The sequence below is a fragment of the Elephantulus edwardii genome, unplaced genomic scaffold (genome assembly GCF_000299155.1).
Source record: "Elephantulus edwardii isolate Elephantulus edwardi_28Jun2011 unplaced genomic scaffold, EleEdw1.0 scaffold00051, whole genome shotgun sequence".
NCBI classification, from domain to species: Eukaryota; Metazoa; Chordata; class Mammalia; order Macroscelidea; family Macroscelididae; genus Elephantulus; species Elephantulus edwardii.
Genome location: NW_006399801.1, coordinates 3,139,235 through 3,162,096, shown reverse-complemented (window position 1 = coordinate 3,162,096; position 22,862 = coordinate 3,139,235). Strand labels below are relative to the sequence as shown.

Here is a 22,862-nt window from a genome sequence, read left to right as displayed (position 1 = left end):
GAGAGGAAGGATTCAATGGGTACTTGAAAAGACGGGTTAATAATAGACATAGATCAATAGTAATTAAGTATATAAAATGGAATATTGGACATGTTGTAAGGAGAGACAGGTCCTTGGGGAGGGACGTCATGCTTGGTAGGCTGGAGGGACAGCGCAGGAGAGGAAGACCCTCTATGAGGTAGATTGATTCAGTGACTGGGGTAATCGGGATGGGTGTGTCAGAGGCAATGCGATCGGCACAGGATAGAGCAGGGTTTAGGGCTGTTGTACATAGGGTCGCTATGAGTCGCAAACGACTCGACGGCACATAACAGTAGCAACAACAACAACCATGTATATAAATCAAACACGATGTAAATAAAAAATGATCTAAAACACGTACAGGCATGAAATAATGTGTATGAATTATTGTGTGCAAACCAATAATGATACTAGAAAAGGGGGGGGAAGCCTTCAAAACCACTAGGTAGTTCTACTCTGTCTTGTAGGGCTACTATGAATGGTAATCAACATGCCAGTAGTGGGTTTGGGTTTAGTTTTTATAATCTCTGTGGACAAGTGAACCAAGTAGTGGACTGAATTTGCCTTGATCATCATCCCCATTTTACAGATGAGAAAACCAAGCTGGATGTGGAGCCCACTGTGCTGGCTCAGAGTTGGATAGGTATGTAGTGAACCAGCACTAGAGCACAAATCAGGAACAGAGGTGTGAGCCTAGTCTAAGGTGTGTGATTTGAATGACATTTTTCCCTGTTTTCCCTTCTAGTGATTCCTGGGGAAGAAAAAAAAAGAGTATCATTTTTGGGAAACAAACCATGCCCAGAGCCTGATGGTGCCAAACATCCTATACTAAAAACTCTTCAAAACGGATTTCATCTTTGGGCCTACATAGCTCTCAATCATCAGTTCATCTTACTCAGCCAAAAGTGAGTTATATCCTTTCTAACAACATTAGCATCCATGATCCTAAATTACTGAAAATAGCAGGGATAAGAGAGCAGAAATGGAAGAATCATATAGGCGACTGTAAGCAGGAACCTGAAGAAATAAATAACAGCTCCTGTCAGTAGATGGAAGCACAGATGGTACTAATTTCAAGGTTGGCAATTCAAAACTCAACTAATGGCAAAAGCAAAAGAGTATGATTTTCTGTTTCTTTAACACGTGAGTTTGCTTGAGTGCTGGCAGAGACAAATGGAAAACTTACCTCGTTTCTTTCTGGGAGCAAAGATGAATAATTAGATCAGAGAAGAAATGTAAATAGTCTATACATGTAGGTGCAGACATGTGGTTTCTAATCTTGCAGATCTGCCTGAAATTCGTCATGAATTCACAGAAGGAAGATGATGGACAATGAAAGAACTAGTGAGAAATCTGGTGCCTTCTTATTTAATACACAAGGAATCTGAAGCTCCCGTAGGTTAAAGTTGGCCAGAGGCAGAGCCAAGAGCAGTGTGACAGGCCTTAAAATCCTCTATGGTCAACTTTTTGACCATTGGAATTCCATTTGTTTATGCGGCAGGCTTCTTATTTTTGAACCATGGAGCTATCTCTTCCCCTACCTTAGCCATTCAAAGCTAAAACCACATATGCCTTCATGCTCCTGAGAACTAATCATTGGATTTTTGTTTCTTGCAGATGGCTTACGTGAAGATGAGATGTGTCTATATTTTCCTTCTGTTTCTGGGAGCCCTTTGCTTGTATGTTAGCAAGTACAATGTAACTCCATTTAAAGAAGAGAGATTTGTTTTCAAGAAAGGAAGTGGGATCTTCCTTCAGCTCCCGGAAGTGGACTGCAGGCAGAACCCGCCTTTCCTTGTCCTGCTGGTGACTTCCTCACATAGTCAGCTGGCTGCTCGCATGGCCATCAGGCATACCTGGGGAAAAGAGAAGGTTGTGAAGGGAAAACGAATAAAAACTTTGTTTCTCCTGGGTGCTGCAACCAAACAGGATGAAATGACAGCGGTGGCCTATGAAGGTCAACAACATCAGGACATTATCCAGAAGGACTTTGTGGATGTCTATTTCAATTTGACTCTGAAGACCATGATGGGCATGGAATGGGTCCACCACTTCTGCCCTCAGGCTGCCTTTGTGATGAAGACAGATTCAGATATGTTTGTAAATGTCTACTATCTGACTGAATTACTACTGAAGAAAAACAGAACAACTAGGTTTTTTACGGGCTTCTTAAAAATGAATGAATTCCCAATTAGAACAAGGTTCAGTAAGTGGTTTGTCAGTAAACATGAGTATCCCTGGGACAAGTACCCACCGTTTTGCTCTGGCACGGGGTATGTTTTTTCTAGTGACATTGCGAGCCAGGTGTATAATGTTTCTGAGAGTGTTCCCTTCATTAAATTAGAAGATGTGTTTGTGGGGCTCTGCCTGGCCAAACTGAACATTAAGCTGGAGAAACTTCACTCAGAGGAGACCTTTTTCCCTGAGGGGTTGCATTTCTCCACTTGTCGCTTTAAGAAAATTGTGGCCTGCCATTTTATCAAGCCTCCAGAAATGTTGATTTATTGGCAGGCCCTGGAGAATTCCTGGGGACAGAAGTGCCCAGTTGTTTGAAGGGAGCCAAAGGGCATAGCTGAACAAATGTCAGAGCACCACAGTGACTGTCATAGCTAAAGGATGGCAGTGCTGAGAGTCACTGGAGGGAGTAAATACTTGAGAGAGGGGGAAGATAGCCTTCTATCTTGCAGATGCAAACTAGAACACACTCATAAATGTGATCACTGATGAATTCTACATGGTGCCCCAAGAAATAATCAGTAGCATCTCTTGAGGACCTTCATTATTGCTTTAAGTGTTGAGCAGACTCATAGCACTGGCCCATTTCAATGACTGGTATCCATACAAAGCGATGGAAATTACCATCCACATTTTGCAGATGAGGAATCTGGCTCAGTGAGGCACAGTGGTCCATCCTGATGCTCCTAGTTAGCTCACCGTGGAGCAGGATGGGAAGCTAATCCTCCCCTGCCCCTTGTGGGAGAAAATGATGAGAACAGAGGCTTACAGAGAAGTTTCTGCTCTTAACTATTTTGTTCTAAATCCCCTTCATAATTCCCAGTCCTTACATTTTTGAGTTTTAACCTTAGCTTGACAAAACTCACCCCCAGCTTTCCCACTTGATGCTCTGAGATGGGTCTGTGAGTCCCTGTTAGCAGCCTGGCACGCCACACACACCACAGTCACACCTCAGAAGGTACCAGTACAGGGACTGTGGCTCCCCTCACAGGAAGTGTCCTGTCCTCGACAGAAATGGGTTTTTGTAACATGGGCTGAGAAATCCCTGCAGGCCCAGCTGTTGTCAGACACCCCCAGTGCATTGCTCTCCTCATCATGCAGGACAACTTCTCAGAGCTGACTGGGGGGTTCACTTGTTTGTTCTTTGGTCCCTGGGAACTAGCCACAGCCCTTTGAGTACTTCAGTTTTTCAGTACAAATGAAAAAGACAGCTGCGCACAAGAAATGGTCTGTGCAGGATTCTGGGAACTTCAGCTGGGCTTCAGTTGCACTTATGCCAAAGAACCCGGACACATCCAGGCCCTGGTAAAAGGTGTCTCCCTCCGTACCTTCTCCACCCTGACCCAGGCTCATCTTACCTGAATTTCTCAGCTGTCCAGGAACAACTTAAGTTTGGAGTTTCTTCTCACTGGAGGTTTTCATGAGCCTGTTTTCCAGGGTGTGTGAGGCAACGTGGTACGTCTTCCCAACTGCTCTCGGACCACAAGCAAATAAAGTCATCTTGCTGCTGACCCCAGGAATGATTGTTTTTACTTTGGTTTTACTTGGCTTTATGAAGTACCTAAAGAAAAGGTATCACACAGCTCCACCATTTAGCCATGCCTGACTAAATCCCTAACCTGAACTCAGGAAAATATATTTGTTGCCAAACTGGTGAAGACGTTGTTAAACCACTAAGTGAGCTCTTCTAGCATCCTAATTTTGCACAAAGTTTTTTGTGTCTTAATTGTGCTGCTGCTTGGCAGGTGGGTTTGCTCATTCTGGCTGCTCTGAGTGCCCCTGTCTTACTCAGCCTAATCTCAGGTTGCAAATGTGGAATCTAAGCTTGTTTTTTATGCCCATATTTCATAAGAGCTGGGCCCATTGGAGCTATAGCCTCAGATTCTGAAGACAATGATGTGTTCGAGAGTGAACACGCTCGTCTGCCTGTGGGGCTGAGTCTGTACTCATGTTTTCACCTTGTTAGATGTGAATCTTTGTGGCCCTCAGACATGGTGGGCAGTAACTGAGGTGCTCTGGACATCAGCCTGCAACCTTGGATCACAGGAAACAGGAGTGGGCCTTGCTTGGACTTTTTTGTCTGAAGGGTTTTCTGCAAATCTCTTTTCTTTCTCCAATATTTATAAAATAAAGACATTCGCTATGGGATTAGTGATATATTTCATGATTGTTGAAACTAGAAGGGCCCTTGGAGTGTAGACAGTCCCTTCTTTACTTTTATGCAAGATGAGCCCCAAGATCAGGAGCTGGTTAGCAGTGGAATCGGGGTCCTACCTAGTGTGTGTTTGCTGAGGCCATCTTGCCTATGCAGAGGGGTAAGAAGCAATAAATTCACTAACAAAGGGACAAAGCAGTCCTTTCTGGAGAATGCACAAGGCTCTTTTAAGGTGTTTAACAAGGGCTGAGGAAGAGCCAGGGCTGTGGAGTGGTGACACAGAAGCTTCATATACAGCTTCCAGGAGAAGAAGGGTTTCAATGAACACTATTTACCTCATATTAAAAGAAATACTTTCTGTGTAGTGATTCATTTAAATACTCACAATAACCCCATGGAGGAGGCTATTATTCTGGTTTTATATATGATGAAACTGAGGCAGAGAAAATTTCAGTGTAGTCCATAGCAAATTTCACCACGAATTCAAAGGCTGCATATCTGGTGGATCCAAACCAGCAGCCCTGTGGGAGAAATGTGGCCAGTCTCCTTCTGTTTTGATTTACAGTCATCTGTGTTGAAAGCAACCCTTTGGTGGTGAGTGAGATCCCAAAGTTACATGGCTGAAAGTTACAGGAAAGGGCTATGACCACAACCTTCTGTGTATATTTATAACAACACTGTGCCCCTGGGAGTCTCCCTAGCTGTCAGCTTACCCTCTACTCCACTCCAGTGTTGCAGGGGACTTGGGTGCTCACTGCATTGGCTGCATTTTCAGGTACTTCTCTGTCCCCACTAGGACACATACCCACTGCAGCTTCTGAGCTCCTGTGTTCTCCCTGTCACTGTGACTTAAAGAAATGAACCATTAAACTTCATAAAGCAGCTCCTCCATTTTGAACTTTGTTTCCAGCCCTCATGTCCTCAAGAACACAGTTCTTGCACTTGTCCTTGCCCTCTATGAATTGTTCCCAGAAGCATGCAAACACTATTTTCCTCATCTTAAAAAAAACCCTACAGTTTTCCCTTGACCTCATGGTTCCTGTAGCTACTGCCTCATTTATTTACTCCTTTTGCAGTTAAACTTCACAGAGGAGTTTTATCTTTACTTCAGGCCCTTTCCTCTTTATTTATTCGATTGAATTTTTTTTAATTGTGCACCAAAATATTTGTCACTATTCTTTCCCAAAATACTCCAATGCTATTAATGTAATCTCAAATCAACTTGATGGCAATGAACAATGAAATTGCCCTTAAATCCTTGTAGGCAGGGCTGGTGGTGTGGTCCATTGGGGACTGGGCTCTAAACTAGAAGCTATGTTTCTCCAGTGTCTCAAAATCACCTGTGGCTCCATGGGAGGAAGGTGGACGATCTCCTCTTGTGGTTTACATCATCAGAAGCCCATTGAAGGTCAGCTATGAGTCACTATCCACTCAACATACTCAAAATACTTGACTTGAAATCCCCTGTGGACAGAGTTGGCATTGCCCACTCCACCTTGGTGGTGCATATCATATCATATCATGGTGGTGTCACGTGACTGGACATGGCAGTCAGTCCTCAACTCACTTAGCCTCTGGCTTCAGACACTGCTGGTAACATATTTGCTTCTTTGGTGAGGCCCCATCACTAACTCCCACAAGATTCAGTGCCCTTGCTTTCCTTTTCTCACCAGTACTCCTCTTCTGTCGTCTTTGCTAGTTCCTTCTGTCTACACTGACCTTTTAGTGCTAGAATGTACAAGGATCAGATGTGGTCCTCCAGCCTTCTCCAGTTATGTTCATTCTGTTGATCCCAGCCATTTGCACAACTATACATTTCAGTTATACTGATGTTGCACCCAGATCTCCTACCCAGAGCCCTCACTTGCTTTTCAGTTTGTTGGACATTGGATAATGAGAAAATCCAAAATGGAGCTCCTAAGTCACACGTTTCCCCACCTCCCACCTCCCATTGCATAATCCATTCCATCCTCAGCCTTCCCTATCTCTGTAATAGTGACACCAGCCTTCATATGGTTGATGCCAAAGATCTTGGAGTCATCCTTAAATCCTCTTAGTCACTGCACCTAAGAAGATTATCTTCAAATTATATCCAAAGTCCAACCACTCTCCTCTATCATCCTCTCTCATCCTCTAGCTGGTGCCCTCATCCCCACTCCCAGATTCTTTTACTGTTTCCACCACATAGCATTCAGAGTGAATCTTTGAAATTTTAAGCCAGAGCCTCTCTGCTTAAAACCCTGTAGTGACTTCCCATTGCATTTAAAAAAATTATCTTTAATGTCATTATTTGCCTTGGTTATTTTTTAATCCTGTGCTGTTCCTTGAACATTGCAGTCATTCTTCCATGCCAGGGCTTTGGCGCTGGATGTTCCTCTGCTTGGTACATCTTTCCTCACATCCTATCAAGACCCCATAGGTCAAACATTGTATGTGACTGCATTTAACTCCCATCCCCAAGTCTCCTTACCTTGCTCTTATTTTTTTTTTATTTCACTCTACTTATTTCTAACAAAGCCTTTGTTATTTTTAGGTGATTTTGAGTCAAATACAACTTAGTGGTCATATGAACAACCGATCTGAACCTTGCCTGATTGTATGCCATCATCACAAAGTCTATAATACCTATTTCTTATAATGAATTTTTTATTTTTTTATTTGCATCCACTTGTAGGTGAGCTTTCTGGGAAAATAGATTTGTGTCTGTTTTGGTCAATAATATGGCTCACATTTTTAGCCCACTACTTTGTACTCAGTAAATGCTTAATTAACACTGGTTGTATGGAACTCAAGAAACCATTGTAGAATATTGTTTTTAAAAGAAAATAAGTGGATGTGGACAAGTGCAAGAAGGATTTATAAGATATAATTAATATATTGTTGTTCTGTACCATTGAGTTTGAACCAACCCACTAGTTCTGCATAAATCTGTAAATGGAAAGTGGGTGCATTTTGGCTGAAAATTTTCATCTAAAAATCTGGGAATGATATTCAACAGTTATTCATTCCCTGGCCCCCCTTTTCTCTGTAATAGAAAACCTCATACACTGACATGTAAATAGAATCATATTATGTCTTCACTTTCATGTCCTCCAGCCTCGTGCACGGCCAATCACAGCTGATCTCAATCCCACTTCTGTTGCCTTTGGTACCACTTTTCTGACACTGTTTGATGACTGGAAAACATCCACCTGTTTTCCTCACCTGTATCCAGCTTTTGGTTATCATTTCTGTGCTACAGGACAATTATAACAAGTCAAGTTGTGAGGAAATGATCATTGAATCATCAATGTTATTGTTAAATGCCGTCGAGTCATAGACAACTCATAGCGACCCCATGAATGAAAGACCTGAACACTTGTATAACTTTCATCCTTTCTCCAGGTTCATAGGGTTTTTGGAGGCAAGGTATTTTGTAAATGGATGCCACTCCTGCTTCCAAGCTTGTTTTAATCGGGGAGCTCCACCAAATACTGTCCACCATGGGTAACCATTCTCACATTTGACATATCAATGTCACAGTGTTCAACTTCACAGAAAGCACAAGTTACCTCTGTACAGCAAGTGGACAGACCAGGGCTATACAACCAAGAAGAATGTTTGACCAAAAACAATTAAAGACATGCCTGAGGACTGCGGATTAAAGTCACCACCTTTGGCTTGGTAGCATCACTTTCAGTCTACTAGGCCAACTGATCTCTCTATGCTGGTGTGGTTGTTAAGTGCTGTTGAGTCATAGGCAACTCATAGCGACCCCATGAATGAAAGACCTGAACACATGTATAGCTTTCATCCTTTCTCCAAGTTCAGAGGGTTTCTGGAGGCCAGCTATTTTGAAAGTGGATGCCACTCCTGCTTCCAAGCTTCTTTTAATCAGGGAGCTCCACCAAACACTGTCCACCATGGGTAACCATTATTGCATTTGACACGTCAATGTCACAGTGTTCAGCTTCACAGCAACCATGAGATACTTGTGTACAGAAAGTGGGCAGACCGAGCATTTCATACATGTGTGTCCCTCCTCAAGATGTTAAAGGCCCTCCTAAAGTCCAGGTAGAACCAAGATTCACAACACACTGGCCCTTAGCCCTCAGCCTACAGGCGTGGCCAAATATTTCAGTATTTTACAATTCTGGCATGCCCAAATGCCGGTGGACTCTGAATCAGAAACCGCCAATTCATCTGGCAAGTCTCCTCTGCTGACACCCACTTGGGATGCAAAGAAAGCCACAAGATCCCTGAGTGTGTCATACATGTGTGTCCCCTTCTCAGGATGCAAGAGTCATTAAAAGGACCTTTCAATCTAGTTATATCTTGTATATAAAGAACTGAGCCCTAGTGGTACAGTTAAAACATTCATCTGTTAACCAAAGGATAGGCAGTTTAAACCCTCCAGTTGCTGTGCAGCTGTTACAGTCTATTTCTGTGAAAATGTACAGCCTTAGAAGTCCTACAAGGCCATCTGATTCTGTCCTTTAAGGTCTTTGTGAGTGAGAATTTACTGCACATGTAAAGAACCATACATTTTCATCCTCATAACAATACAGAGAGCATTATGTCAATATTTCAGGTTTTAAAATCTAGAACTATCTAGGAATGTCTTACATCTTGAGTTTTGCAGGTGAACTCTGGACTTTTGTACTTCTATCACTTGGTATCCTATGACCTGGTCAGTTCATGTATGAAAAATGTGGATGGTTTCTAGGTGACCCAGCAAAGATCAAACTTGTGAACTTGAGTGTGAATTCTGTGAAAGAGTTTAGTAGCTGAAAGCCAGACCTTATTTTAGTAGGAAGTTTCTTTAATAAATAAGTCTGTAACATAGACCCTCAAGGACTGTATTTCCTAATTGTTGTTGTTATGTGCCATTGAGTCACCTGTGACTCATATCACCCTATATACAAGATCTTTGAAGCCTGCCCTATTCTGAGTCAGTCTCAACGACTCCAACTCGCCTACCTCTAATACCCCAGCTACTTATCAATACATCTCATCCAGAGTCTTCTTCTCTGTGCTGTCCCTACACCCTTCCAAGCATAATGTCCTTCTCCAAGGACAGCCCCTCCTAGCCATATGCCCACAGTAGGTGAGATGGAGCTTCAAAATCCTAGCCTCCAAGGAGAAACTTGCTTTCATCATTTTCAAGACAGATCTGTTTGTTTTCCTGGTGGCCCATGGTATGTTCAAGACTCTTCTCCAGCACCACAACTCAAAGTCATAATTTCTTCTTGTCATCCTTAGTCACTGTCCAGCTCTCGGATGCATTGTAAGTAATTGTGAAGTCCATGGCCTGAATCAGGTGCACCTTAGTCTCTAGACTGACATTGTTGCTTCTCAGTACTGGTCCTTGACAGCAGATTTTTCTGAGTGCAATTCATCTTTTGATCTCCTGACTTCTGGGGCAAAGAGTGTTGATTGTGGAGCCGAGCAAGGTGTAACTATTAACAAGCTCAATCTCTTCTCCATCTATCATGGTGCTGCTAACTGGCCCAGTGGTGAGAATCATTGTCTTCTTGATGTTGATGTTCAATTCATGTTGAAGACTACAGTCCTTGACCTTCTGCAGCAAGTGCAGAAGGTCCTCCTCAGTTTCAGCAAGCAAGGTTTGTGTAATCCACATGCCATCTGCGTGTTGATGTGTCTTTCTCCAATCCCGATATCACATTCCTCTTCAGAGCCCAGCCTTTTAAATGATCTGTTCTGCATATAGATTGAAAAGGCATGGAGACAGGATGCATCCCTGATGCACTCCTTTCCTAACAGAAGACTAAATAATTAAAGAGCCCTGGTTGCAGAATGATTAAGCTAATGGAAAGGTCAGCAGTTTGAAACCCATGAAGTGGCTCCCAGGAGGAAGATTTGATTGTGTTATATTGATTAAGAAAAGGCATTTTAGTGTGTGGATCATAAGAAATGATGGATAACATTGAGAAGAATAGGAATCCTAGAATACTTAATTGTGCTCATGCGAAGCAGTGTCCAAACAGAATGAGGGAACGACACTGCATGGTTTTATATCAGGAAAGATGTACATGCTCATTTCATTTATCCTTTTTCTATACCTGTTCAATCTGTATATTGAGCAAATAAATTGAGAAGCTGGATTTTCTGAAGAATGTGGCATTAGGAAGACTTATTAATGACTTACCTTATGGGGATGCCATAGCCTTGCTTGCAGAAAGTGAAGAAAACTTGAAGCAATTACTGCAGAAGATCAAAGACTACAGCTTTCATTATGGGTTACTTCTCATCATCAAGAAAACAAAAATCCTTACCACTAGAGCAATAGACAACAAGATGATAGAGAAAAGATTAAAGTGCCAGCAATTTTTATTTAACTTGGATTCACAATCAACCTTCCTTGTAGCAGATTTCATGAAATTAAAATATATGTTGCATTGGGGAAATCTGCTGTCAAGAATCTCTCCAGTTCTAAAGAGCTGGAATGTAAATTTGAAGACTAAGGTGTGAGTCGGCTAAGCCATGATATTTTCAATTGCTTCCAAAGCATCTGAAAATTGGACTGTGAATAAGGAAGACTGAATGACAATTGATGGCTCTGGACTGTAGCATTGGTAGAGTCTTGGGTGCTGTTGATTGACAAAAAACCAAACAAATTTGTCTTGAATTAGATGCAACCACAGTGCTTCTTAGAGACAAGAATGGTGGAACTCCACTGACTTGTTCTTGTTGTGTTTCATGGAGTTGGAACTGACTCACAGTTGACCCTCTGGTGTTTTTCAGAAACATTAAATTGCATGGGAAATTATTGCCCATCTTTCTTCTGCAAATCAGCTGGTGGATTCAAACAATGTACCTTTGCAATGGCAGTACAATTCCTTACCCTTAAGTTACCAGAGCATTCTGTCTCACTTACTTTGGGCATATTTCAGGAGGAACCAGTAGTCTTTGGAAAGAGATCATTCTGGGAGAAGTTGAGGGCCAGTGAAAGAGAGGAAGTCCCTCAATGACAGGGACTGACACAGTGACTACCACAATGGGCTCGAGTGTGACAGAGATCATAAGGATGGTGCAGGATAGGGCAAGGTTTAGATTTCTTGTTCTTAGGGAACAGCACATCAACAGAGAACTGCCAGAAGTCCAGGCTAGGTTTAGAAGGTGTCGTGGAACTAGGGATATTGTAGCTAATGTTAGATGGATCTTAGCTGAAAGCAGGGAATACCAGAAGAATGTCTATCTGTGTTTCATTGACTATGCAAAGGCATTTGACTGTGTCGATCATAACAAACTGTGGCTGACTCTGAGAAGAATGGGAATCCAAGAACACTTGACAGTGCTAATGTGAAACCTATACTTGAACCAGGAGGCAGTCATCAAAACAGAGCAAGGAAACACCGCATGGTTCAAAATTGGGAAGGATGTACACCAGGGATGTGTCCTATCTCCATATGTTTTCAATCTATATGCAGAACAGATTATCTGGGAGGCTGGGCTGTATGAGGAGAAGTGTGGTATCGGGATCGGAAGAAGATTCATCAACAATCTGCGTCATGCAGATGACACAACCCAGGAGGACCTGATGTGCTTGCTGCAGAACATCAAGGACTGCAGCCTTCAATATGGATTGAAGCCCAATATCAAGAAGACAAAGATTCTCATCGCCGGGCCAATTGGCAGCATCATGATGGGTGGTGAAGAGATTGAGACTGTTAACAGCTTTAGTTTGCTTGGCTCTACTGACAATATTCTTGGCATCAGCAGCCAGGAAATCAAAAGACATATTGCGTTGGAAAAATTTGCTGTTAGAGACCTCTCCAAAGTACTGAAGAACAAGAATGTTAGTTTGGAGATTAAGGTGCGTCCAATCCAGGCCATAGTCTTCACAATTACTTGCTATGCATCAGAGAGATGGACAATGACTAGGGATGATAGAAGGAGAATTGGTGCCTTTGAGCTGTGGTGTTGGCGAAGAGTATTGAGTATACCACTATTAAGAAAACGAACAGGTTTGTCCTAGAGAGGGTTCAACCAGGCTGCTCTTTGGAGACAAGGATTCTGAAGCTTCGTCTGACATACTTTGGGCATGTTCCATGGAGGGACCAGTCCTTGGAGAGGGATGACATCCTTGGGAGGGTGGAGGGACAGGCAGGAGAGGAAGACCCTCAATGAGGTGGATCAATTCAGTGACTGGGATAATGGGGGCAGGTGTGTCGGAAACAGTGAGATTGGCACAGGATAGAACAGAGTTTAGGGCTGTTGTACTTAGGGTCACTATGAGTCATAGGTGACTCGACGGCACATAACAACAATAGCAACAGGGTCAATATGAGAAATAGTGGACTCCATAGTACCTAAAAACAACAAAAAATTAAGGAGCCTTGGGGTCATAATGGTTAAACTAACTGAAAGGTCAGAAGTTTGAACCCACGAAGTGGCTGCACAAGAAGAAAGACTTGGTTATCTGATCCCTTAAAGATTATAGCCCAGGAAATACTATGAGCAGTTCTACTTGTGATTTTCAGTGCATCTGAATTGACTCAACAATAAAGCTGGATTAAGAATGTCCAAAATGAACTAAGAAGGAGCACTATAGTGACCTACTCCATAAGGAGTTGTACTGCTGATCCAAGGGCCATTCCTCTCTGGTTGTTTGCATCTAGCTGTTTTCCAGGAGCAGGATGGACAATCTTCTCCTGTGCAATTTATAGTCGAGAAAGTCTTTGGAGAGTCAGCTATGAATTAATTTTGACTCAATAACAATGAGTTTGAGTTTTTTTTCTTTTTAAAAATTGGACTAAAGAGTCTCTAGATGTCAAAAGTTGGACTAATTACTAATCAATATGTTGTAAATTTGAGTCTACCCAAAGACACCTGGGAATAAAGAATCAGCCACTAACTAATACCCAATGCAGCACAATTCTACTCTGACTGCATGGGGTTGCCATGAATCAGAATTGATTCAATAACAACTGGCTTAAATGAACGATGAACACACACACACACACACACACACACACCCTGTGATGCAGAAAAAAAATTTCTTTTTTTTTTCTATAATTATATTTTATTGATTTTCATAAACATTTACAGAGATTTTGGGCTTCCACTCATTCATTGTTGCACTATTCTCTCTACCCTCCTCCCAGTTTGTTCTTGTCCAAATGCCACAGTGCTTGTCAAAGCCAGTTCTGATTAATCTTCTTTGTCAGTGTGTCCTTTGCCATTCCCTATTACTCCTCCCTGAGAGAGACTTCACCCTGATTCATAAGGAAAAGGGGATGGCGTATTCTCTTAGCTACTTCCTGCTGAAAAGGGACGCTGTGGGTTTCAGGGTGAAGATCTTCTCTCACTACTCTAAAGGGCCCCTTTGGCAGTAGGAAACACATAGACTATTATGGAGATTGATTCTGGAATTTAGATGCACTCTTATTGATTGTGCTTGGCTGTACATGTTCATATCCTTGAAGATGTATCATGGGGGTGTTGCAACCTAGAAGACACAAATTTGACTAACAAGTTATAAGTACATGAGTCCAAAAATTATGGAAAAGTAAAAGAAAAGATTCTTTCATTGTTTTACAAACCCTCCCCCAGGTCCCCTCCACCATGTAGCCCTCGCTCTAGTCTCCTGTGATGACAGAAAAAAATTTCTAATACAACTACAAACAACTGGAGAATATTTTTTTAATTTTTTTTTAACATTTTAATTTTATAAAATGTTGTTATGTGCCATCTGTCACCTGTGACTCATAGTAATCCCTATGTATTGCAAATGTGAACTCTGCCCTATGCAGAGCCTGTCTCATTGTCTCCAACACACCAACCACCATTACCCCACATACTATGTCAATTAATTTCATCTGAGGTCTTCCTTTCCTGTGCTGTCCCTCCACCCTTTCAAGCATGATGTCCTTCTCCAAGGACTGGTCCCTCCTGGCAACCTGTTCACAGTATGTGAGACAGAACTTCAAAATCCTTGGATCCAAGGAACAGCTTGGTTTCACCCTCTTCAGTGATAGATATGTTTGTTCTCTTGGCTGTCCATGGTGTGTTCTTATTCTTTTCCAGCACCATAACTCAAAGGCATCAGTTCTTCTGCCATCCTTAGTCATTGTCCAGCTCCCTGTTATCAGCATAGCAAGTAATTACAGAGATCATGGCCTGGATTGGATCCACCTTAGTCTCTAGACTGACACCGCTGATATTTAGAACATTGGAGAGGTCTCTGAGAGCAAGTTTCCCTAAGGGAAACTTCTCTGAAGGGAAGTTCTGGTGGCCTAGTGGTAAGGAGCTTGCTGCCAGCTCAAAGGCACACAGAGTTCAAGTTCAGAGCTGCTCTGGAGAAGAAGAATGCACAGCCTCCTGTGAGATTTAGTGCCTCTGAAAACCTGCTGGAAGGTCAGCTATGGGTTAGTTCTGATTTGACAATATATGACATCGACAACACCTCTGGTAAATATAATCAGCAATTTGAATGGGAAACTTAATATCAGTTCTTTTTTCACAAACTTGCACTTTTATGTACAGGTCTAATCAAAAGAACAGAGCTCTGATGACCTGGTGGTAAGGAGTTGAGCGGCTAACCAGTAGCATGCAGTTCAAATCCACCAGCTGCACCAAGGAAGACAGATGGACAGTCTCCTCCCCTGTGATTTACAGCCTCTGAAAATCTGGAATGTCAGCAGTGAACTAGCCATGACTCAACAGCACATAACAACAACAATAATAAAAATCACCCAAAATACTTGTTTCTACTTTTCTTGTAACACAATTACTTAACTTCTTTACAAATTTTGCTGATGGTGTTAATTAATAAGTTGATAACTCACAGCAACTTGAGTGGAACTGCTCCAGAGGCTTTTGAAGGCTGTGACCTTTCAACAGATCACCAGTCAAATTTTCGAGGTGCCTCTATAGTTGTTAGGTGCTGTCAAGTCAGCTAAGACTCATGGAGACTTTATGAACCACTGATCTGAATCTTGTCCTATTCTGCACTATCCTCACCAACTCTGTTCTGCTCGAGACCATTGTGACAAGTCACCGTGTCAATCCATCTTTCTGAGGATCTTCTCTTTTTCTGATCCTCCTCCTTCCGGACAATATGACTAAAGTATGAGAGGCCAAGTTACACTATCCTTACCTGAGAGGCACCTTTGCACGTCCTCAAAGACAGACTTGTTTGTGTCTTCAACACATTATGTTTTCTAAAACATCCGTTCATTTCAAGTGCTTGCTTGAATTGGCTCTTCATCTCCTGTTAGTAGACTAATTTAGTCTACTCCTCTGACTAGATACCTTTTGCCCTGTGCACTGGGGCTTTTACCCTTTAAGCAATGATTCTGGAAGCCCCAAGATTCTATGCATTGCCTTTTTCTATTGCAAACACTTTGCAAGTGTGTTAAAGAGAGAACACCTAGGGCTCTGAGGTCCATATTCCATTTTCCTATAGATAAAGGCAACTGAATAAAAAAATGAGAAGACAATTTTAACTGAAAATAGGATTGTCACACTTTGAGCTTAAAGAGGATCTGGAGATCTGAGTGCATATGCTTATTTTATGAGTGAGAAGCCAGTTTGGAAGTTTGTGTTTTCTTTTAACACCCAGAGGCTGAGGCCCAGGCCAAATCCCTGACCCTAAACCTGGTGCAGTGTTCACTCTGCCAGGTTTTTAAAAATTTTTAAACAACTAAATGTGGTGAAGTGACTAATGAATTCAGCTGCTTACAAAAATGTCAGTTGTTCAAATCCACCAGCTCCTTACTCCTTGGGAGAAAGGTGCAGCAGTCTGGTCCTGAAGGGATTATAACCTTGAAACACAATGAGGTAGTTTTAACCTATCCTGTAATGTTGCTTTGTATTAGAATTGACTTGATATCCATTGTTTTTTTATTTGTTTATTTTTATTTGCTTGGTCTTAAAACACTTTAGTTTTGCCATATAGGGCTTGGTTCAAAAGGAGAAGAAAGAGTAAATTGATGAAAGTTCAGCTCTTCTAATTCTAAACTTTTAAATTTGCTATTTAGCTCACCATCTTTTCCAGGGTTTCCCCTCGGTGCAGCGGACACAGCTAATCTAATTGAGAACTCCAGACCTTCCTCCACCAAGCCTGGCCATCCCTCAGGGAACCCAGTCTCTGGAAATGTCTCTATTTCTGCAGGCAGAAGTCAGCCTTATTCCTTCCCTGTCCCACCTTTACCCTCTGTGCATTTGTCCTGTTCCCTTCATATCTACCTTAGCCCAGGTCGCCATATTGATTCAACTCATGCTTGTCTTTTTTTTTTTTTTATTTCCAGTCATTCATAGTTGCACTTTTCTCCCCCCCCCCCCCCCCCACCCCCCCCCCCCCCCCTAGTACACTATCCTCTTGGAAAAGTAAAAGGCAAATTCTGTCACTGTTTTACAATCCCTCTCCCCAGGTCTACTCCACTTATGCAGCCTTTGCTCTAGATTCCTGTCATGACAAAAATACCTAATCACATATCCCTTTTAAACATTTTTCTCCCTCATCTGTTTCAATGCAGTATACATTATCGAACCCATTTTTCTCTCATACTTGTCTATCTAACTAGTTTTCTAGGTCCAAAACCCAAATCTGTTTGGTACACTTGGAGAGCCAGGGAAGCTGAGCGCCTTGGTTTTGGGCACCCTGTACTGATGATGGAACATTTTATTGTCCTCTAGGGGGCAGCCTTACAGGTTCCCTGATTGGAGAGTGTGGCAACCAGTTCTCTGCGTAGGGGAGCAAAGTATTCCAGAAGCAGAAAAATTAATGTATCATTTCTTCTCCAGTAGGGTGCGTAACAACCTCCACCACTCAGTTAACACTAGTTACGCTGTATGTGTGTGATGTGTCCTAGAAGACATTTGACTCTCCTTTGCTCTCAAAGGCTGCCAAAAGTTTTAAAACAAAATTAATTTCTTTTTTATTACTTTGCTTACAATCATTCATATACATTGTTGTTGTCGTTGTTGTGTACCGTCGAGTCAGAACCGACCCGTAGCTGATCCTCTAGCAGGTTTTCAGAGGCAATTAATTACACGGGAGGAGATTGTCCATCCTCCCATAGAGCAGTTGATGGCCTCGAACCCTGTGCCTTTGGGATTGCAGCATGGCTTCTTGCCACTAGGCTACCAGAGCGCCTCATATACATTTAACAAAATTAATTTCTACTTGTTGTTATTAAGTGTCATCGAGTAGTAGGAGACTCATAGCGACCCTATTAAGGAAAGTCCTTAACATTCCTGTGTCTTTTATCCTCTCTCCAGGTTCATAGGGTTTCTGAAGGTAAGCTATTACTGAAGTGGATGCCACTCCTTCCAAGCTTGTTTTAATCGGGGAGCTCCACCAAACACTGTCCGCCATGGGTGACCAACCATTATTACATTTGACAAATCAGCACCACTTAAGTTTATTAAAATTCTCACTTGTGGGTTATTTTCAGCTACTAAATTTGAATGTACTATGAGCTCTGATGGCCTGTTGGCAAGAAACTGTGCTGTAATCTCAAAACCAAGTGGTTGGAGTCCACCAGCTGCTCCACGGGAGGAGATTGGGCAGTCTTCTCCAGTGAGATTACTGCCTCTGAAAACCAACCAGAGGGTCAGTTGTGGATCGGTTCTGACTCCATGGTATACAACAAGAACAACAACAATAACAACAATTTATAGTGCTAATAAATTTTAAGTCATTCTAAGGGACCTTTTGTTAATGTATGATCCCTTAGTTAACTGAACTTCTTTAATGTACATTTAGGCATCCCTGGGTGACATAGAGCCCCTGGGAGCTGTGGTGGCCTAGTGGGAAGAAAATTGCACTGCCAACCTAAAAAGTGGGTGGTTCAAATCCACCAAGAGTTCTGGAGGAGACAGATGGGCAATCTCCTCCCATAGGAGTTGCAGCCTCTGAGCAAGTTTGTATACATTGTTTTTCACACTGGATCTTTCCCATTTCTTTTACCCACCCCTCCCTCCACCCATCAAATTGTGTGACCCTATGATTACCCCTACCACCCTCACCCCTCTGCTCATGTACCATTTCTAGTCTGCACATATGGGATCACTATTAGTCAGAATTGGCAAAAACCAACAGCAACAATGTGTGCTGAAAAATTGGTTTATTCACATTTTTACCATAAGGACAATAATTCAGTTATTTGACTAGAAAACACATCCTCATTGAGGTCTTAACAAATTCTTATAAACCTAATTAGATAAAGATGTAAATATCAAAAACATTGATTCAACTAATCCTAGACTGTGCATTAGTAAGATTTCATCTCAAAGTCATAAATCTAAATCAATTGCTTAGTTTACATTGGAAAAATTGAAATCTCAAGGTTGACCTGTTATTTTATTGGGCCAAGTTACAAGCCAGGGTGGTTTACGCTAGAAACAAGGTAAACATGAGCTTAACTGTGATTCTTTACTAATATCCTGAATAGCCTGTGGACTGCCAGAAGAACAAACATCTCTCTCTTGGAGGAAGTGCATGAAGGATGGCTTCTTAGAGGCAACGATAGTGAAACTTCATCTCACATACTTAGGGCATGGTGTCAGTGGGTGTCAGTCCTTAGAAAATGATATCATGTTGGGAAAAATAGAGGGTCTTATGACAGAGGATGATCTTCACTGAGAGGACTTGACAGTGGTTGTAACAACAGGTTGAGCATATTAGAACTTGTGAGGCTGTGGTGCACTGGTTGGGCAATGTTTAGATCTGTTGTTTACAGGGTTGTTCTGAGTCACAACAACAGTGAGCAACAACAAGTTTTAGTAACATCCTTCCAAAATGCCTTTTCATCATCTGTTTACCGTTAGCCATTTTAATCCTCTTCTACTCTTAATTGCATCTCCAGATGGTTTGAACAGTTTACATTAGAGTACTGCCTGAAAAGGAGTCCTGGTGGCATAGAGGTTCAAATCCACCAACCAGTCTTTAGATGAAGATGTAGCAGTATGTTTCCATGAATATTATACCCTTGAGGACCCTGCGGGGTCGTCCTGCTGAGTTGGCGTTGACTTGATGGAGAAGGGTTTTAACACTAACTGTAAGGTTGGAGTGCCCTCCCCCCCTTCCTGATCCCCCCCCCATTGGTGCTGTGGAAGAAAGCCTGTGATGGTCTGTAAAAGCACAAATGAGAAAGTCCTGTGGAGCAGTTCTATTCTGTAACATAAGGTGAGTAGGAACTGGCTTGATGATGGATGATTTGGTTGATTTTTTTTTTTCTCTCTCTTGATTAAGTGAATGAGGTACGTCTAGGGAAGGGAGGCGCTTGACTGGGCACTCAGCTTTTGTGTTTTCAAAATTTAGGCCTGAGGGTCCCTGTCTTATCCTGTTCTCTCTCAACCCTCAAGCTGTCCAGGGCCCAGGCTTGCTAGTGATGAGAGTCCTGTGGGATCAGGATGCCTGCATTTGAATTTTACTTTCCTGATCTACTTCCACAAGCACAAGGTTTCTTCTCTTTACCTTGCTTTTCTGATTTGGAAAAAAAAAAAAAAAGGATGGGCGTAATCCCCATCTCTCAGAGATATTTTGCAGGTTAAAGGAAATAATGTGTGTAAATTGCTTCATATCCCACAGTAGGGTTTCCGTGCATGTGGATGCTTCTGATATAAAAGTAGGTTAATACCACGATGCATATTTATACTGGTGATCTGTATGCAAATAGACATATTCTAATGAGTCTTTCCGATCAAGTTTAAACTCTTAGCTCTTCCTTTCTTTTCTATAGTCCCTGGGACTCCTAGAGAGGTTCCTGTATGCCAGGTGTTCTTCAGAATCATACATCCCAGTGTTCTGGACTCGGTTAATTCAGAATATTTGAAAGTTCAAGTATGGTAAAAGAACACAGGAGTTGGAAGGTGTCTGAGAGATTATATTCAAGGCACTTGTTTCTAACTCTGATTCACAAGGACCCCATGTATGTGGAGGAGAGAGCTGTGCTCCACAGTGTTTTCAAGGCTGTGACCGCTCGAAGCAAATTTCCAGTTCTGTCTTTGAGTACATTTGAATCACCATCTTTTCAGCAAATATCTGTAAGATAATGCTCACATTTTAGAAATAAAACAGATCCACAAAAAATTGAGCAGCTTTGCTAAGTTTTTAAAGTAGTTGACATATTCACTACTAGAAACAGATATTTGAAATCCTGTGCCTGTATTCATTCCTTTATTTATTCATTCATAGGTGCGTTACTTATCTGTCGATAAGGTTAGTGCTTTAACAGGGTTTGGTGAATGGGGCGGTCAAACTGGGGTTCATGTTCATGGGTTTGCAAGTAGAGTTTGAGCTGAGTAAATGCACAATGCCAAGAAGATTATCTGCTGTTTGTTCTTCTGACAGACGAGGGAGTGTTTGCTCAGTGCCTTCTGTGTAAATGGATGTAGTAAAAGTGTGCACACCTGCTGTTTCAATAAATCCTCACAGCTGCTCTTGGAAATAGTTGTTTTTGTTAATAATTAAAGCCCCAAGCCCCAATTTTCAACTGAGGAAATTGAGACTCAGAAATGGGTCGGTGACTGTTACAGCAACTAGCTGGTGGGACAAGACCTCCGGACCTAGTGCTTTGACCTCCACATGCTGGTCCTGCTCCACTGCTAATGGTCTTCCCACGTGTACATGGTCTACAAGCATTCAACGTTAGAAGAGCAAAATATCTAGAGTCTTCCAGAGGAAGTCCGACCCCAGGATCCCAAGCAGCTTGCCATCTTGTCACTTCTTTAGCTACCACTACTATTTTTCCAAGTGTTGACTTGATAGGTTGCCTTCCTCTCTGCCTTATCTGTCCTTCTGTTTCTCACTCCTCACAAGATCCTCCTACTTAGATGTGCCTTTCTAATCTCTCATCCCAGCCTGCTCTGTTTTCTGGCCAGATTTCCATCTATCACCAGAACATATGAGTGTCCTTTAGGCTATCCTTTTTCTTTCCACAAACAGGGTTCTCTCAAGCAGCTAGGGTTTAAGGCTGCAGACCTTGGCTCTGACACTGTGCGTTACTGATGTGGACCCTCTACAGCTGCACCATGCCCAGCAGTAGCTGACTTTTAAACCAAGGTCTCCTCCTCTCCCAGGGGCCGTGATGGACAATGTAAAGAGCAAGGGGTTCTTATTCTTTCAGGCACACCTTCTCCTCAGTGGCTGGATGCAGAGATTGAGAGAACTTACCTGTTCTCGCCTTATAACACACCCCTGATCACACAACACTTGTGTGCTACACTCCACGCTTGGTAAATGGGCTGTGGATGATCTACTGTAACACTGAGTTCAGACTTTTCCCTGAAACCCAACTACCACGGCAGGATATTTAGCAAAATAAAGCAGATCCACATCATTGCTGAGTGGTATCAATGTGTTCATTTTGCAAGTAAGAGCCATGGGGTCATCAGCATCACCAGACGTCCCTGCGTGGCGTATGTGATGATTTATTACAACCCTACCCAGTGGTGCTTTGGGAGAAAGATCCTATAATATGCTTCTCTAAAGACTTTTAGGTGACATTAGCTGATTCTGACTCAATGGTGACCCCCTCATAGGGTATTCTTGGCTGTAATCTTTATGGGTATAGATCATCAGATCTTTCCTCCCAAGACCTGGCTGGTTTGTTGGAACCACTGACCTTCTAGATAGCTCAGTGCTTAAATGCTTTTAACCGTTCCTCCACCAGGGCTCCTCCATAAAGATTAAAGCCGGCAAAACCTGATGGCACATTTCTACTCTGTAACGCACAGGGTTACCATGAGTTGGAGGTAACTCCATGGCAACGATTTTTTTTTCTTTTTTAAATATCACTGATCTTTGATACATAGACAGAAAGAACAAAGGCCAGGCCTGGAGCGAGGCTTCTGGGATCCTCATGCTGAGGCTCAAGGCTCTGTGATAGGTTAAATAATTTAAAAGCCTGATTTAACATAGCAGCTGCTGCACATCCTCCTTTTAAAAATAGATGAGAGGATGTTTACATTTTCTCCGTTTCTCCCATTTGGAAGTATTTACTTTCTCAGAACACTTTTTTAAAAAACAGGTTTGTTTTTGACTGTTGTCATATCAGACCTGACATTTTAGCAATTTGTGTGGCTGTGTTTCTTCCAGGGGATAGTGAACATCTCCAGGCTACTCTTTTCACTGTCCTAGACTCTGGCGTCGTGCCAGGTAGGGAGGAGATGATTGATAGTTCTCGATGGGACTTTCAGGGGAATTCAGAAAAAAAGGTGTCCAAGAAGGATAGTGGCCAAGAATAAATACCAAACCATTCACTACGGTGTTGATCCTGACTCATGGCAATCCCATGAGTGTTAGAGAGGCATTGCATTCCATAGTGTTTTCAATGGCAGGTATTTTGAGAGTAGATGACTGGTCATTGCTTTTGAGGCACCTCTGAGTAGACTTGAACTTTCAGCCTTTTAATTAGCAGTCAGTGTGTTACCTGTTTTTGCCACTCAGGTTGGAAGAACTGTTGGGTTCTTTCAAATATTCTTTTTGAAGCCTCTTTTA

At 42.2% G+C, this 22,862-nt stretch overlaps 1 protein-coding gene across 1 annotated transcript; it reads left to right on the top strand.

Moving 5' to 3' along the window:
- Positions 1-1,638: 1,638 nt before the first annotated feature.
- Positions 1,639-2,574, top strand: LOC102868639 (beta-1,3-galactosyltransferase 5-like). Its single transcript, XM_006886773.1, has one exon. The coding sequence runs from the start codon at positions 1,639-1,641 to the stop codon at positions 2,572-2,574; it is 936 nt and encodes a 311-aa protein (XP_006886835.1).
- Positions 2,575-22,862: the final 20,288 nt, after the last annotated feature.